Here is a 17528-nt window from a genome sequence, read left to right on the forward strand (position 1 = left end):
GCTTAACATCCAAGGCATCCACCAGGTTAAGAAAAGTTTTCCCAACTAGAAACTTACCCAGGGAAACAGCTGTGGTAGGGATGTAGTATGTAGTATTGCCCTTAACCTTTGGGATACTCTGTGAACCATCAGGATTAGAACACAGCGGCTGAGGCTCCTTGAGTTATTTTGTGAAACACCTGAGGTTTCTGACACTCCATGCTCAGTTCAGATGTGGCTTGATTTATTTTTTTTGAGCCCTTACATGTTTCTTCTACCATATTTTCTTAAAACTATAGTTGGCAATCCTGTTCAGAAACACTTTTTCTTATACTCAGTAAAATGGTCGTTCCTTCCCAAAAGTAGTCAATACATTATATATTCAGACAAAGGAGGTTAAAAAACGATCTCAGTGGGAGCTACAGGGCTGTAAAATCTCTAACCAATCACTGCGGTTCGGCCCGAATGGCAGTGATTGGTCAGAGTTTTGCTCCTGCTCTCACCTCCCTCTGTCCTTCAAGTTCCAGGGTATCACCTTATCTATTGGTTGTCCCACATGCTATCATTCTGACGCGCTCACATAACGCCAGAGTGCGTGTTCGTTCCTTGTTAGTTTCTGCTTGCTGGCTGAGCGTGCGCACTTCTAGTGTTTATGTACCGTATTTTTCAGACTATAAGTAGCATTTTGTCTGGAAAATGCAAAAAATGTTGTATACTTTATTCTGTCCGTGCTTCTCCACAATTGAGAAAATAAAAAAGCAAGTTCTGACTTTTCAAGACTATGAGGAAACGCTATGTAGAAGTCCAGTTGTTAAAAAGTAAATGGAAATGGTGTGATTCAGGCTTCAACTAAAATTAATTTAGCTGTTAATTAATGAGAGATGCTTAATTTTTGACAATCAGCCAGAGTGGTGGAGTTACAGACATTAAACTAATATTGAAAAGGCTGGTAATTGTTATATATTTTAATATCTTCCATTATTTGAAGTTACTTCACTGTTATTGTAGCATGATACATGAATTAGGAAAAATGTATGATTGTAACTGATTGTAATTGTTTCATGTTTTGTCTTTGACAGTGTCTGATAGTGTTCAATGGTACCTTACTTTACCTTACTTTAATGTATTTTCTGAATTCCTTTGGTTCATCTTAATACTCTTAAATTTGGAGTCAGGTCAGAGTAACCAGTGATTAACACACAACTCTGATGTCTTTCGCCTTTTCATTTCCTCTGTACACATACCTCCACATTTCCTTTGTTCTCATCCAGCTTTTCACAGTTTGTTCCTGCTTTTTGCTTCACGCTGCGGTAAGTTTGTTTTGTGCCTTCATGACTTCTTGTTACTGGACCCGCAGCAGCACCTTTAGCTGTTACTTCTGATCAAGCCGCCTTGTGTTGCTGGTCAATTCACAGAAATGCCACAATACCACTTTGTTCATGACTTTATAGAGCCATGACAATAAGCCATGGCTCTATAACAGGAATCGGGATTGGTTCAGAAACGGCATCTTCTTTTTGTAACAAAACAGTTTAATTTACTGAAGAAGATGGATTTTAAAGCTGAGGGAAAACCTTTGAGATCCAAACAAGAAGACAGGCAAAAAAAAAAAAAAAGGGTTGGAGCTGTCATGGAGCACCAGGATTACTGGCCTCCGTCAGGGACCTTGGGCTCTAACAAAAAGGAAAAAGCTATCCACCGATGTTTCAACAGCTCTGAGCCTCTGAACCTCAGAGGGTGCGAGGAGAGATGGAGGAGAAGATGGAGTGATTGCAGATGGGAAAACAGCAGAGCAAACAGAGAGCGCCTTCATAGTAAAAAGCTGTCAGACTGTTAGAGTCAGTTCCTCACAGACCAGTAAGTCTGAACCACATCGACTCCAGAGGAGGTGAACGAGCAGCGCCAACGCGGCCTTATTCTTAGCTTACATGAAGTTTGTGAATAAGCAGCTGAAAACTACAAAATTTCTAATTTCTGAAAGACTACTTCAGTGTCATTGTGTGGGCTAATTGTGAGTAGTCAGAAAAATCTGCTTTAATGACTAACATTTGTGCACACAAACAAGGAACTTGAATTTGGTTCCACTTTGCTCTGAATGTACAGATCTTTTGTGCATTAAAAAATAGAATTTCGTTGGAAATAAAAAAAACTACTATTTTTTGTTTTCTTGTAAATATGTAAATGTGCAGTGTTTTTACAACAACAACAAAAAAACAAATAGAAAAGAAAACTAGAATTAGGGCCTTGGGATCAGGTGTTTATCAGAGACAGCCTGAAGCATTAAACCATCTCTCTGGCGGCACATTTTTGCAAACAGCTTTCTGTAGCTCTGGAAATCTAAAAGAGTTTGTGTCCAGGATGTGTGTGGTCTGCAGATATGTTAGCAGCTGTTTTCCTGACCCTCATCCTGTGTTGTGGTCAAGCCAAGCAAAGTGATGGACAAACACAGGACAGACAATAATAGCAATGGTGAAGTTGACCAGTAGCTTCCGTGGCAGGTTGTGCTTCCTGAGTTTCTGGAGGAAGTACGGTCTCTGCTGGACCTTTTTCTGAACAATGTTTATAAGTCTGAGGAGCATCTTAGGTCCTATTGATTGTGTCAGCAGTAGACACAATAAACGGTCAACATCTGACTTAAAGCAGACAGCATTTATGTTACTGCAAAAACAGAACTAAAAATAAGTACAATTTTCTGAAAATTAGTGTATCTGTCCTTGATTTGAGCAGGTAAATAATAGAATAAGATTTTTGCACTTAAAATAGGAACAATTCATCTCCATCATCATGTTTCAAGTGTAGGATGTCTAATTACCTTAATTTAGGGGTCAAAATACTCATTCCATTGGCAGATGATCTTATTTACCTGCTCAAATCAAGGACATAAACACTATGTTTAAGAACATTTTGCTTATTTTTAGTTCTGTCTTTGCAGTGGGAGAATCAGGTATAACCATCCAGAAAGAACCAACTATGACATTTAGTAAAATTTTGCGAAAATATTAGAAGACTATGACAAATAAAACTGCACATTCCTCGCAAACTGAAAAATAAAACATAAACACAAGACAGAAAGTGGTCATGGATGCTGCCAAGAGCCTGACTAGAACAACACTTAAGGTGCAGCAGGAGCATCTCCCAAATACTGCCTGTGCAAATTCTCAGGTATCCGGGCTATCGCATCAGCAAATAGGCTTAAATCGAAGGCAACTGGACTTTCGCCTAGTTCTGTCAGATTCTAATGCGCCTAGGAGGATGGGCCTCCATGTCCTTAAAAACAGCAGTGAACCAACTGCAGGTTGCTCAAGTGCGAGCCACCAGAACTTATAAAGACTCCTGGATAGGGGTCAAAGCGTTTTCAAAAGAACTGAGTGAAAGTCCGGTTGCCTCCGATTTAAGCCTGTTTGCTGTCCCAAATACTGATACGGTGTTCAACATGTCCCAATAATATGCCTTATTCCACACATCTTGACAAAGACTAGGACTGCACGACAAAAGTCTTTTCTTCCAATGGAAACAGCCAGGTCAGGCAAGTTTTCCCTAAACCTTATTGGTTGATGAAACAAAATTATTACTTTTGGCCGCAACCCCAAAAGGTAAAGTTTTTCACAAATGCAACACTGAGCATCAGCAGCTAACGAGCCCCAAACGAGGTGAGTTGTGTTTCTATATCCACTAAGACTGTCAATATTTCATGGTAAACATGAACATCACAAGCATAAAGCTGAAAGGTAAACTGACTGAACTTTTACACTTTTCACACCCATCCAGACTTCCAAATCTGCACACTGACCTTCACATCGGAAGGCATCTACCGAAGGGCTCTGATCATTTCAGCCCCAGCGCTTTGAATTTATCTCCATGCTAAAAGGATCAGGGGGGCAGATTAGGCAAATTTAAGTCATTCCAAGACTAAAAAAGTGCCTCTCCTGATTGCTCTGTTGACTTACACGGACACAAACCGGTAAAATGAGCCTTGGGACATAACCTCTGGGAATTAATCAGAGATAAACAGTTTATTACTTTGATTCTTTGCTTTGTTGCCTTAGATTGCTGCTCTCGCTCCTCTTCACTGCAGCTCTCTCTCTCTCCTGTTGATTAAGTTACAAAAAACCTTTTACAAGCTATGGTGGAGATTAAACTCAGGAGGGTTGAAAGAGAAAGGCTGAAATCAAACTCTGGGAATACCCAACCAATCGACAACGTTTGAGTGCTGCAAGCCTGACCCAAGGCTCCCCCAGAATCTTAAGAAGTATCTTTCTGACACTTTTAGGAGATAAACGATCAAGCTGTAAACTTTATTTAGCATCTGGCACCCTTGTTAGATTTGAAAAAGATTGATGAAGGCACCCTTAAAATGATTGCTACTTGCTGCGTAAATGTGTTTTAGGTCAAAATGCAGCTTATGTTTACATGTTTAGAGGAAGGGGAAACTGTTTAGGCTTAATGGTCACTGAAAACTCAAGATGGGTCAACATTGCTCAACATGGGTTCTTCTGCAAGATCTCATCGGGAACGACAGACGATCAGGTAACCAGATAAGAACCACTAAAAGGTTTTTAGCGTATGAATCACATGTATCATCTAACTCCAGTCTGCTGGTTAGCATTATAGATGGTATTCTCTGTAACCAGGTATTTCTTCGGATACATGAAAAGGATTGTTATCCCTTCAACACTACATAATGTGACAATCATAGGCTGATGACTATGATGAAATACTCCTTCTACCTTCACCCTGATCTGATGAAGTCTCTGGAGCTGTTTAAGGTTCCCTCGTGCTTCAAATGCTCATACAGACAGGAAGGTGGATCAGCTCGTCCACCTGTGCGGTCAGAGCTCAACCAGCTCAAGACAGTGGAAATGATGGTGGACTCCCAGAGGACATCCCAACACAGCATCGCCTCACCATCCTTAACAACACTGACGTCTTCCAGCTGCCCGGAACTATTCCTTTCTCGGGACCTGAGCTGATCCTCACACACTGTTTGGAGAAAAGTCCGGCAGAGACTGCTTCCTGCTTCAACATGTAACCCAGGGTATAAACGGCCTTTAATCCCGCCTTGCTTCTAAGTTGGTTAGAATGAATGGTTAGAAACTATGGACTTTTTAAATGTGTGGCAGGCAGACATTGCGCTGACTGGTGGGGAAATGCAGGATTTTTGTGCACATTAATGAGGAAGATCTACTGCAGTACTGTATATATTTATTGTATTGTTTGGGTCTATGTATGTTTTGTATTTTGTGGTGTTTATTTTACTTTTTTTTTTCCTGCTTTAAAAATACATAATATTGAAAGCAGTTATTCCTTTGTGTTGGTTTTTCATTAATCACTGGCAACAGCTCCTGCAGACAAAGTTAGACTTCTGATATCATATGCCTTCTAGTCTTTAATATTTTTAATATCAGGAAGTACAAGTTACCACAGGAACTGCTGGTGGCTTTCTACACCACCATCATTCAGTTTGTCCTACGTCCATTGATCACTGTGTGGTCCACCGTGTTTGTGTCACAAACTTGCCGATTAAAGCTAATTCTAAAGCTAATAGAGTGCCTTTCAAAAGCGTTCTTCACCTTTAAACCTCCCACATTTTGTCATCACAACCTTTAAGACATTTCATTGAGATTTTATGTGACACACCAACACAAAGCAGTGCACAATAGTGAAGTGGAAAGAAAACAATACATGATTTTTATAATGGTTTAAAAAAAAAAATAAAGATCTGAAAAGTGTGGCATGCATTTGAGTCCCCTGGGTAAATAGTATATAGAGCTACCTATTAACAGCTCTGAGAACAAATGCAAGGGTTTTAGGGTATGTCTTTACCATTGTTGTTCTTTGCAAAATAGCTCGAGCTCACTCGAGCTGGGATCATGTGGGGGCTGATACAGTTTCATGCTCCTTCATGGTGTAGCGAGGTAAGTCTGCATCTTTGATGAGGGGGGACCTGGGTTTGAATCTCAGTTGCATCAGGACATATGTCCAACAGCTTCTGAAAGCTATTAAACTGACAAGAAAATTGCCTGAAATGCAAAATAGAACAAATGTTTCACTTTACACTATATAGCCTGTACAAAAGTAAAAAATATACATATAAATAAAAATATAAAAAAACAGAGGTAATTGTAATCTTCCTTGAAGGGGAAATTCAGATGTATCAGCAGCAATCAGAAAGGCAAATTGAAGCATTCAGAGACACATTAAGACAACCAATAAAAACAAAAAATAAGAAAACAAGAAACTGGCAAGTAAGGTCAAATTTAAAGTACAAGTAAAAAAAACATGACAGGTACAGAAAACAGCATGATCAGGTTCTAAGAAACGTGCAACTAAGTAAGATAATTTAAAAATGCACAAACTATGATCTCTATTAGCGCAAAGAGAACAACAGACCTTTGACAAGAAAATTTAAAACTTTTCAAATCATAGCAAGACTGGAAGCAACTTAATTCAGTGATGGTTAAAGTCTTACAGCTGCAGGGAGGAAGGATCTACGATGTGCTCCTCTGTGCACCTAGGATGCAGCGGGTAAAGAACAAGGTTGACCAAACTGTCAGACACAAAGCCCTGTGTCCTCACTTACTGTGTGGGTGGTGTTTACTTCAGTATCCACTCCTGACAGCTCAAGCTTGTTCTTCATGAGTCCCGGCTGACACAGGAAGTACAAGTTACCACAGTTACCACTTTTAGAGCATGAGCCTCACCTTGCATCCAGGCTTCTCCTGGTGGATCAGAGCATGGTGCAAAATGACCGATGCCAGGAGGGCAGGACAACTGCAGCAGATCCAAAGATCTCACCACAGGGTGATCGTTACTTATTTATTGTGGTCCATTCTTTTTCCTAACTAGTTTTTTTATCTTGGTGGTGATTGGCTGCATTGGATTTCACAAATCAAAGATCATTTATCAGAATAAATAAGACCGAATATGGATGCATGTAACACTTTCGATATTTTTATTGGTAAAAAATGTAAACCTTTTTCTTTCCATGTCAAAATTTAGCTTAGATTTGTGTTTTTTCGTCATATTAAATCTTAGTAAAATATGTTAACATTTAAAATTTCAAATGTGACAGATTTAAGGGCGAATAATACTTTTGCATTTTAGAGTAGAGCCAATCAGAAGCGAGGTTTAAGAAAACACCAATTTGGTCAGAAACAAAGAGAATGTGTTTCAGTTCTGGAGAGGGATTATTGTTTCATTTCCGTTCACAGGCTTTTGTTACCTTGTTATAGACTTTAAGACAGAAGATGCAGCATTTATTGTTGAATCTTTTGCTCAAGTTCTTCCAAGAATTTTGAGGTGTGTGAGTGAAGGTTTGAAGACCTTATTAAAAATGTTTTAAAGTGTCATTTAAATCAATTTTAAAGTCAAACCAGACGTCGTAGTAAATGTTTTCTTTGCTCTGGTTAGATTATACACAGCATTCATTTAAAAATGTATGCATCAGAACAATACTTTGACGTTTATTATGCAGTTTGAGTAATCTCTGTTTGCTTTCCCACTAATCTGTGATCACTTGAGCAAACTGTGAAATTCCACCAGCGCTGTTTTATTGAGTGAAGCACAAAGCTGGATATCTTCAATCAGATGTAGCACAAATCTTCTCCCTTTGTGCCAGCGGCACAGAGTCCATCCAGTGTTTTTAGATGTGTGGATGGCTCGGAGCCACCTGCGGTCCCTATCCGCTGACCCAAAGACCCTCTCCTGCTGATCAATGCTTCCCCATCTGACCGCTTCTATTCCTGGACACCACCCCTGCAGATTCTGACCCCTCTCCCCCCTCCCCCCGCCTCTCTTTTCCGTTTCCCTCTCTGGGACCAGCCTGGCACAGCAGCGTTCGCGGCCAAGTCTGACGCATTTAAGGAGAGCTATCCTGTCGGAGCACGTACCGAGTGCGGTGCTGGATGTTTGTGTAGCAGTGTGGTCCCATGTGAAGCCGCTATACCCTTCCGTACCGTCCCACATAAAACCCGCTCCTCCTCCCTTTTCCAGATATTAACAAATGACCAGTTCTCTGTGGCAGATCAGGGCCTTTTCTGATTTATTTCAAGAGCTCCTGGTACAAAAAAAAAACAAAAAAAAGCTGAGTGACCCAAAATTATAATGAGAACAGAATATAAAAAGAAACAGTCTGACCCATTTCCAGCTCAAATATGGGGTGAATGCATTAAAAAGACACAGTTATTCTCAGTTTCTTCTCGGCCCGGGCTAAAACAGCTGTGCTCTTAAAAGTTACCATTCACACAAGCACGCACACACAGATGGACCTTTAAAGGGGTCTTCAGAGACTGCTGCTCTTTATCTTCAGATCCTGCGCCGCAGCATCCACAAACCTGGCCCAGGAGGAGAGGAGACAAAAGTTGAAATCATTCAGGAGTAGAATGGATAAAAATTTAAATCCAGCCTAACGGGACAGCATTGTTTAAGGACAAAAGGAGCTAAACGGTATATCTTAATGGCCTTTAGGCCCCGAAATACTGATGATACTGTGAGGAAAGCAGTAATCTGCTATTCAGAGGATCCACTCTGCTCAGACTTATATGTGCAAAGTCTTGCCAGAGCGACTGTTTATCAAATATCTCTGAGGCACTCCAGAGAGGTGAGCTACGAGTTATCCTGAAAATACTGTGCACGTGTCAGAGTCGGACAGGAAGTACTGCAGCTATGAAACTAATTACACTCAGAGCCGAAAGCATTTAGAAGACATCAAGTCTGAAACCTTACAAAGCTTCACAGTGGCAGTGCAAAAGTCTCTGAGACTGTCCTCACGTTTGTTCATATTCAGCATATTCAGTTTTAACTCAGGACTTCAAATCAAGAATCCTGGCAGCTACACGGCTGGAAATAACTAATCTAGTGTAAAGCAACACGTCTGGTATACGGTTTTGTTTTTAATAGACCCATAGTTACTGACATAAAATGCACTAGAAGACCAACTGATTACGCCTCGATTACAAATCGGATTAAATAATACTGAGTGGACAAACCTGAATGGCCAGCGTTTGCACTAAAGCATTCATGCAACCATCATGAAATGTAAAGCCGTTCATTCCTGTGTTCTTCGTATATTTGGGGTTTTCTTGTATTTTCACCTGTGTCATGCCACTCACTATTATTTAAGCTCCTGCTGGTCTCTGTTTCTCTGTTGGATGGATTGTTATTCTCTTCCTGTTCATGCCTCGCCTGCCTAAGTCTTTTGTTTGGCCCTTGTCCGATGCCTCACTTTGGCTTCTCTGTAAGTCTGGCTTTTGTTTCATTAAACATCTCTACTCACCGTGCTGCATGCCTGCCTGCCTGCACTTTGGTCCAGCAACAACCTCACAGATCATGACATTTACAGTCACTACCAACTCCACAGAAAGGACCAGGGTTTATCGCTGCAAGCAATTGGAGGGAAGAGAAGAGGAGAGACCGCTGCGACAGGGATTAAAACCCAGCGTGATGGCCATAAATTTGTGATCATTTCGCAGCATTCGAAGGGGGAACTGACTCATATTTACAGTAAAGTCAGATGAGGTTTGTAGCGTTTAGAGGCTTCTAATAAAGCCTGAAAGTCGTGTCCCAAAAGACCATTAACTACACACACGCGCAGCAGCAACATGGATCACAAACCCTGCTGGTGATCCATGGGGATTGCTTTTTTTTTTTCTTCTTTGAGATGGTTTTTATCCCTAAAACCAAATAGTTTAACTGAAAAATGTAATCCCTGTGTCTAACGCAACTGTTTACAAACCTTGGCAGCTATGGATCTAATACAGTAAAAATGAACAGAAAGTTTAAGATGAAGAATAGTTCATGACCGAATTATAATGCTGGAAATAGATCAGCCCACCTGAGATGCTTAGCCCTCTGTCCGTCCAACACCTTCCTAACAGGGTCGTTTTCTTATGTAGATTCTTACTTAAGTTTCTCTAAATGTTAGTTTTTTTACCCTATGACGCACGGAAAGAGAGACTGTATTGTCTGCTGCAGTTCCCTGTGTGTCATGTGACCTGTTCTGCGAGAAGAGATGGACGCACCATCTAACTGCGTGCCCCGGTTTCATTTTGCTTCTCAAATGTCTTCATGCTAACGCAAACAACCGCGGCTTGTTTCCCAGCGTTGGCTGCAGTTTCTCCATCGGAAGCATCGGAGGAACTTGTGGAAAACCTTGAGACTCAAAAACATAGATTTCATTGACATCTAGCCCGATTCACACACTGCAAAAACGGAACTAAAAATAAGACACATTCTCTTGAACTTGGTGCATTTGTCCTTGATTTGAGCACGCAAATAAGATAATCTGCCAATGGAACGAGTATTTTGATCCCTAAAATAAGATAATTAGATAAACTGCACTTGAAATAAGATGACAGAGATGAGTTATTCCTATATTAAGTGCAAAAAATCTTATTCCATTGGCAAATCATCTTTTTTGCCTGCTCAAATCAAGGACAAATGCACTCAGTTTAAGAAAAGTCTACTTATTTTTAGTGTCGTTTTTGCAGTGCAACGTGCGAGTGATTTATTGGAATTTTTTTATCGGGTGAATAATTAGAAAAATGTTGTCATTTCAGCCAAGAAAAGCAGCAAATGTCAGTTTCTGATGGCAGGTGATACCCCTACGGGGTTTCAGGAACTTCTCAGGTGGCAAAAATAACTGACCTTTGCTAATGTTGCTGGGTTGATATAAATGAGACATGTTGCTCCTGTGACAGAAAACGCAGGGAGCAGTGGTGCAGGACGGAGATTCAACAGCAGGACCTTGAGCTGTCAGAAATGAGCACATTATGCTCTCAGGATTCCTCCGCTGTTTAAGTAGCATTGCAGACATACTCGGGAGTCTGCAAGTGATGGCCAGGGAGCAGAATTAGCCCTTATTTTTTGTTCCTAACCGCGTGTACACCTCTGCCTGCTTCCCCAGTCCAGTCAGTTTAGGCCCTACAATAACACAACATGAAGCAATTTGCTCCGGAAAAAGCCACCCAGGAAGGTTTTCTGTGCATTACGGAGGCAATCAGCGGTGGCAAGTAAAGCATAGGAGAGGCAGGGCGACAGCAGCGAAATGCAATCAGAGCATGTGTTAAAAAAGACAGATAAAGAAAGAGAGGAAAGGAATGGGAAGATGGAGAGCTGTTATCATGTTACAGTCTGCCACAGCTCTGGACAACATGCTGAACGGTCAATAAAAGGACAACCTAATAGAGCTGTAATGGGAGGAAAGCCGACATAACGAGGAGCTGACCCAGGGTCAGTGTTAGAGAGAGAGACGACTGGAGAGGCAGAGATTGTGTCCAGAGGAGCCGGAGGGCCCTTTATGTTAACACAACAAGGCGTATCCGTCATCGATAGGGACACTTTAGGTCATATGCGATGATTATAGAGAGATTTTATTCGTTTTGCTGGTGGCTATCTTGTTTTCTGCAAAGTCATTTCAGCAGGTAGTGTAATGTTCTGTTGTGGTTTTGGTTATTTTCAGTTAGTCGACTTTTCTGTTTTAGGATTTATTTCTGTGTTGTGTCGTTTTGTATTGGATTTATCCTTAACCGGTATTAGTCTTTATTTCAGCTAGTGTTGGTCCAGTCTTTGTCTTGCTTTTTACCTTAGGTTTAGTCAGTGTGCTCCGTTTATTATTTCCACCTGTGTTGGTCAATTAGTCCCGCCCTGCTCTTTTGTTCCGGTCATCTATTTAAGCCCGCTTTAGTTTTTGGTTTGTTGTCAGGACGTCTTGTGTTATCCCCCATGTCCAAGTTCCCCGGTAAGAGTTCTTTCCCTTCTGTTTTTTGTTTAGCCTGCCTGTCCGCTTGCCCGTTTTACTTTCGGCTCGTCTGCTTTTTGAGTTTGCCTTGTTGTGTTGCCTGGAGCCAAGTCTTTTGTCCCCTGGACCTTTTGCTAATAAACCCCTTTTTTAAAGCTTCAGCTCTGTGTCTGGCTAACATTTGGGTTCTCCTTATTCAAATCATTACATTACGTCCTGACCACCATGAACCCCAAGCCGACACGTTATCTCCTTTCTGGAGGAGCTAAGCTCACTCAGCCCGGCGCACCACTATCCTCCCACTCTCAAGGCTGTTGTTCATTGGACTTACCCTGTCAGTCCGCCTCATCGCCGTTCATCCCGGATCCGGACCTTTTTCTGGAGGTCGACGCCGAGATGATCTGGGAGCTCCGTCCCGACTTATTCCCTGAGTCGGTCCCGTTTCCCCCTCCTGACGCGGAGGCGAATGAGTCTTCGCTGGCAGTTCCGTCCCGTCGGGAGGAACCGGCATCCCCGCTAGCCCCGCCGTCTCGCCGCCGAAGGAGGAAGCGCTCGTCTGCCGGCCCCCCATCCAGCAATGGCGGGCAGCCGCCCGATGAGCCAGTCCGGCCTCACCCGACTGCCGAGTCTCTGGCTCGACCCACTTCCGGTCCAGCAGACAGGAGTTCCTCGCTTCCCAGAGTTGAGAGGCCTACAGCTCCCCCTGCTGGCGTCCGTGACTCGGAGTACTTGACATTGGAGAGCAAAATAAGAACTTTTGCCCCCATCATCAAACGTCTCAGGGAGGCTCTACTGATCCAATATTCTGAGGAGCTGGAGAAGAAGTTAAAGGAAGTTGAGGGTCATTATAGGACTGCACTACAGGCTTTCTACAGCCGACCCGAGTCTGTCCTCGAGGGTCTGGCCGACGCCCCGGCTCCTGAGTCTCTCTCCGAGGGTCTGGCCAACCCCTCGACTCCCATCAAGCCCAAGTTCCGAGAATTGGTCCAGGAGGACTTGGCGTCACCCAAGTCACAGGAGGGGGTCCAGCAGAAACTGCTGCCACAGACGTCCGACGTAGGAACCCAGAAGGGTCCGTCGCAGATGTCCGACGTGGGAACCCAGAGGGGTCCGTCGCAGATGTCCGACGTGGGAACCCAGAGGGGTCCGTCGCAGATGTCCGACGTGGGAACCCAGAGGGGTCCGTCGCAGATGTCCGACGTGGGAACCCAGAGGGGTCCGTCGTTGACGTCCGACATGGGAACCCAGAGGGGTCCGTCGCAGACATCCGACGCGGGAACCCAGAGGGGTCCGTCGCTGGCGTCCGACGTGGGAACCCAGATTGGTCCGGCGCTGACGTGCGACGTTGGAACCCAGGGTGGTCCGTCGCGGACCTGTGACGTTGGAACCCAGGGGGATCCTTCGCTCTTCGGTCATCCAGGACCTCAGAAGGGGGTGCAACAACCGGGAACCCCTGGAGACCTAGAGCCTCATGGTGTTCTTTACAAGTCCAGACCCCAGATAGCCCTCATGGACAGCCAGCTCTGGGAGAGACTTTATTGGACGTCTCTTTCTGATACCCTCCAGGAGTTGATTCTGAGACTCCTGGTGGCTAAGGGTCTGACTTTGGTGCCTGAAACCTGCAGCCCGGGGTCTCCTGAAACCTGCAGCCCGGGGTCTCCTGAAACCTGCAGCCCGGGGTCTCCAGCAGCCTGTAGCCAGGCCCCCACCTCAGCAGCCTGTAGCCAGGCCCCCACCTCAGCAGCCTGTAGCCAGGCTCCCACCTCAGCAGCCTGTAGCCAGGCTCCCACCTCAGCAGCCTGTAGCCAGGCTCCCACCTCAGCAGCCTGTAGCCAGGCTCCCACCTCAGCAGCCTGTAGCCAGGCTCCCACCTCAGCAGCCTGTAGCCAGGCTCCCCTTTCAGTCGCCTGTAGTCAGGCTCCCCCTTCAGTCGCCTGTAGCCAGGCTTCCCCTTCAGTCGCCTGGAGCCAGGCTTCCCCTTCAGTCGCCTGGAGCCAGGCTTCCCCTTCAGTCGCCTGTCGCCAGGCTCTTTCGTCCGTCGCCTGTAGTCAGGCTCTTTCCTCCGCCGCCTGTAGTCAGGCTCTTTCGTCTGCCGCCTGTAGTCAGGCTCCTTCGTCTGTCGCCTGTAGTCAGGCCCCTTCGGTCGCCTGTAGTCAGGCTCCTTCGTCTGTCGCCTGTAGTCAGGCTCCCCCTTCGGTCGCCTGTAGTAAGGCTCCCCCTTCGGTCGCCTGTAGCCAGGCTTCCCCTTCGGTCGCCTGTAGTCAGGCTCCCCCTTCGGTCGCCTGTAGTCAGGCTCCTTCGTCTGTCGCCTGTAGTCAGGCTCCCCCTTCGGTCGCCTGTAGTCAGGCTCCTTCGTCTGTCGCCTGTAGTCAGGCTCCTTCGTCTGTCGCCTGTAGTCAGGCTCCTTCGTCTGTCGCCTGTAGTCAGGCTCCTTCGTCTGTCGCCTGTAGTCAGGCTCCTTCGTCTGTCGCCTGTAGTCAGGCTCCTTCGTCTGTCGCCTGTAGTCAGGCTCCTTCGTCTGTCGCCTGTAGTCAGGCTCCTTCGTCGGTCGCCTGTAGTCAGGCTCCCCCTTCGGTCGCCTGTAGTCAGGCTCCCCCTTCGGTCGCCTGTAGTCAGGCTCCCCCTTCGGTCGCCTGTAGTCAGGCTCCCCCTTCGGTCGCCTGTAGTCAGGCTCCCCCTTCGGTCGCCTGTAGTCAGGCTCCCCCTTCGGTCGCCTGTAGTCAGGCTCCCCCTTCGGTCGCCTGTAGTCAGGCTCCCCCTTCGGTCGCCTGTAGCCAGGCTCCTTCGTCCGTCGCCTGTAGCCAGGCTCCTTCGTCCGTCGCCTGTAACCAGGCTCCTTTTTCAGTCGCCTGTAGCCAGGCTCCCGCACCGGGAACCAGTGACCAGGCGCCGCCGTCTTTAGCCACTAACCAGGCGCCGCCGCCTGTAGCCACTAACCAGGCGCCGCCGCCTGTAGCCACTAACCAGGCGCCGCCGCCTGTAGCCACTAACCAGGCGCCGCCGCCTGTAGCCACTAACCAGACGCCGCCGCCTGTAGTCTTTAGTTTGACGCCTTCCCTACCCTGTAGTCCGGCGCCGGATTCTGTCTTCTCTCTCTCCAGACCTCGCCGCCGGCCTCCTAGATTCCTGCTCCGCCGCCGGCCTCCTAGATTCTTGCTCCGCCGCCGGTCTCCGAGGTTCCTGCTCCGTAGACGGCCTCCTGGACGTCCGCCGGAGAGCCTAGCATGCCGGGGCCGTCCGCCAGAGAACCTGTCACGCCGGGGCTATCTGCCGGAGAACCTGTCACGTCTGGTCCGTCCGCCAGGACGACCGCCGGAGAACCTGTCACGCCGGGGCAGTCCGCCGGAGAACCTGTCACGTCTGGGCCGTCTGCCGGGACGACCGCCGGAGAACCTGTCACGTCTGGGCCGTCTGCCGGGACGACCGCCGGAGAACCTGTCACGTCTGGGCCGTCCGCCGGGACGACCGCCGGAGAACCTGTCACGTCTGGGCCGTCCGCCGGGACGACCGCCGGAGAACCTGTCACGTCTGGGCCGTCCGCCGGGACGACCGCCGGAGAACCTGTCACGTCTGGGCCGTCCGCCGGGACGACCGCCGGAGAACCTGTCACGTCTGGGCCGTCCGCCGGGACGACCGCCGGAGAACCTGTCACGTCTGGGCCGTCCGCCGGGACGACCGCCGGAGAACCTGTCACGTCTGGGCCGTCCGCCGGAGAGCCTCTCACGCAGGGGCCCCCCGCCGGGAAGACCGCCAGACTTCCTGATTCGCTGGGGTCGTCCGCCGGGAAGACCGCCGGACTCTCTGTTGGGGGAACTGTTTTGGGAGATTTTCTGTTAGTTTGGATTCGCCCGATGTGGGTTGTTTTCTGTTTTGGACTCTTGTTTTGGTTGTTTTGTCTTTTTTTTTCTGACCCTCCTGCCTGTAGCCCCCTCCACCCGCCCGGTCAGACTTTTATTTAGTTTCTTTGTAGAGACGTAAGGGCGTCTAGAATCCGCCCTTGAGGGGGGGGCTCTGTAATGTTCTGTTGTGGTTTTGGTTATTTTCAGTTAGTCGACTTTTCTGTTTTAGGATTTATTTCTGTGTTGTGTCGTTTTGTATTGGATTTATCCTTAACCGGTATTAGTCTTTATTTCAGCTAGTGTTGGTCCAGTCTTTGTCTTGCTTTTTACCTTAGGTTTAGTCAGTGTGCTCCGTTTATTATTTCCACCTGTGTTGGTCAATTAGTCCCGCCCTGCTCTTTTGTTCCGGTCATCTATTTAAGCCCGCTTTAGTTTTTGGTTTGTTGTCAGGACGTCTTGTGTTATCCCCCATGTCCAAGTTCCCCGGTAAGAGTTCTTTCCCTTCTGTTTTTTGTTTAGCCTGCCTGTCCGCTTGCCCGTTTTACTTTCGGCTCGTCTGCTTTTTGAGTTTGCCTTGTTGTGTTGCCTGGAGCCAAGTCTTTTGTCCCCTGGACCTTTTGCTAATAAACCCCTTTTTTAAAGCTTCAGCTCTGTGTCTGGCTAACATTTGGGTTCTCCTTATTCAAATCATTACAGGTAGGGATGAATCAAGCACTGATAAAAAAAACACATAAAAAACACAGCATGAAGTAGAAAGGACCCAATGCCCTTTTTTTTTTAAACAAACAAAGCTTTATTTTATCGGCACATTTGGAAGGCAGAATTAAAAGCTACAGTCATCTTTCAGGATCTGGGCCTCGTTTCTGCCTATCCTTCCACAATTGTCATTGTCAAGCAAAATCAAGGCACAATAAACAAATGAAGTCAGGAATAACAAAAATACATGCAGGGACAAAATAGGTCCAAGATGACAAAACTCTTCATCCTCCTCCAATCTCTCATTGAATATTGGCACAGAATGGTTATTGATGGTGTTCCTACTAAACGTGTGGGAAGGCAAAGCTTTTATGGAGAAGCTGGTAGAAAGACATGTTTTCACTTTAGCCATCATGGCTCTGGGATTCAAAGAAATCTTTCCCTGAGGAAGTCCGTGGTGTAGAAAGTTCGCAAACACCTGATCTAAACCCTGCAATCTTAAAATTTAAGTCCCATGATTAAGCTTCCATCAATAGTGAAAACCAAACGCATGAACCAAGTATGGGAAGAGCATTTTTTCCTCTCCCTTCTTTGCTTCAGTCTCCGTACGGGCCGACAGGTTTGTTGGAGAGAAATGAACATGAAAAAAGACTCTTTAATTCTCTTTAACGGCCTGCAAGAGGGACTTTTCATACGCAAAAACATGAGCTGCACATTCACAGTTCCATTCAACAGAGGAGAGGCTGGGGTGAGTATTCCAGTTTGCATTTACTTCTAAACTCCATGTCATTTCCACTGCATTTTAAAACTACTGGGTTTGCAAGCATAGACATGGCATTGATTTTACCTTCGATGTTGGGTCGGGACTCAGTATTGGCAAATGCCTAATCTGAATTGACTTGAATTGGTGTCTGGGACAAAGAAAAAGCAAAAGAAATCCCTAGTTGATATGCCCTGTCCTAAATCAAAGCATACAAGAGCAAAGGGATGTATTTCTCAAATTAAAGTGCAACTCTGCCGAAGCTGGCGTATGTCTGACTGAGATGCTTTTCTACTGGAACGCTGGGCTATGGTGACGGAAGCCTGCACCACTTGAACCGATAGGAAAATTCAACTGCAATAGCCACCATTCAACCCTAAGAAGAAAGCACTAAGATGGTTTTAAGACAAATATTGCAGAACTAAACAAGTTCACATCAAAATGTAAAAACAAAATTGCACAGTAACATTAAAGTAGCACCCTTAGGCACAGTTTATATAGTTTATGTGCAAGAAAA

At 45.8% G+C, this 17528-nt stretch overlaps 1 protein-coding gene and 1 long non-coding RNA gene across 5 annotated transcripts in view; one reads left to right on the forward strand and one right to left on the reverse strand.

The window, feature by feature from the left end:
• Nucleotides 1–7994: 7994 nt before the first annotated feature.
• The window catches only part of LOC105940158 (endonuclease V), an 80889-nt gene continuing 71355 nt past the window's right edge, over nt 7995–17528 (reverse strand). For 3 of the 4 annotated variants that reach the window (XM_036137109.1, XM_036137106.1, XM_036137102.1), the window contains one exon: nt 8195–8312. Coding sequence is in view for 1 of the 4 variants with exons in the window: in XM_036137105.1 (XP_035992998.1) it covers nt 8205–8312 (108 nt within the window). In the remaining 3 variants the exon portion in view is untranslated. Of the gene's footprint in view, nt 8313–17528 lie in introns of all 4 variants that reach the window. The other variant, XM_036137105.1, reaches the window with a different exon arrangement.
• On the forward strand, nt 11288–16282 carry LOC118563160. Its single transcript, XR_004931058.1, has 2 exons — nt 11288–11399; nt 16252–16282. It is a non-coding gene; the product is annotated as an uncharacterized LOC118563160 (long non-coding RNA).

Source organism: Fundulus heteroclitus, chromosome 5 (assembly GCF_011125445.2).
Source record: "Fundulus heteroclitus isolate FHET01 chromosome 5, MU-UCD_Fhet_4.1, whole genome shotgun sequence".
NCBI lineage: Eukaryota > Metazoa > Chordata > Actinopteri > Cyprinodontiformes > Fundulidae > Fundulus > Fundulus heteroclitus.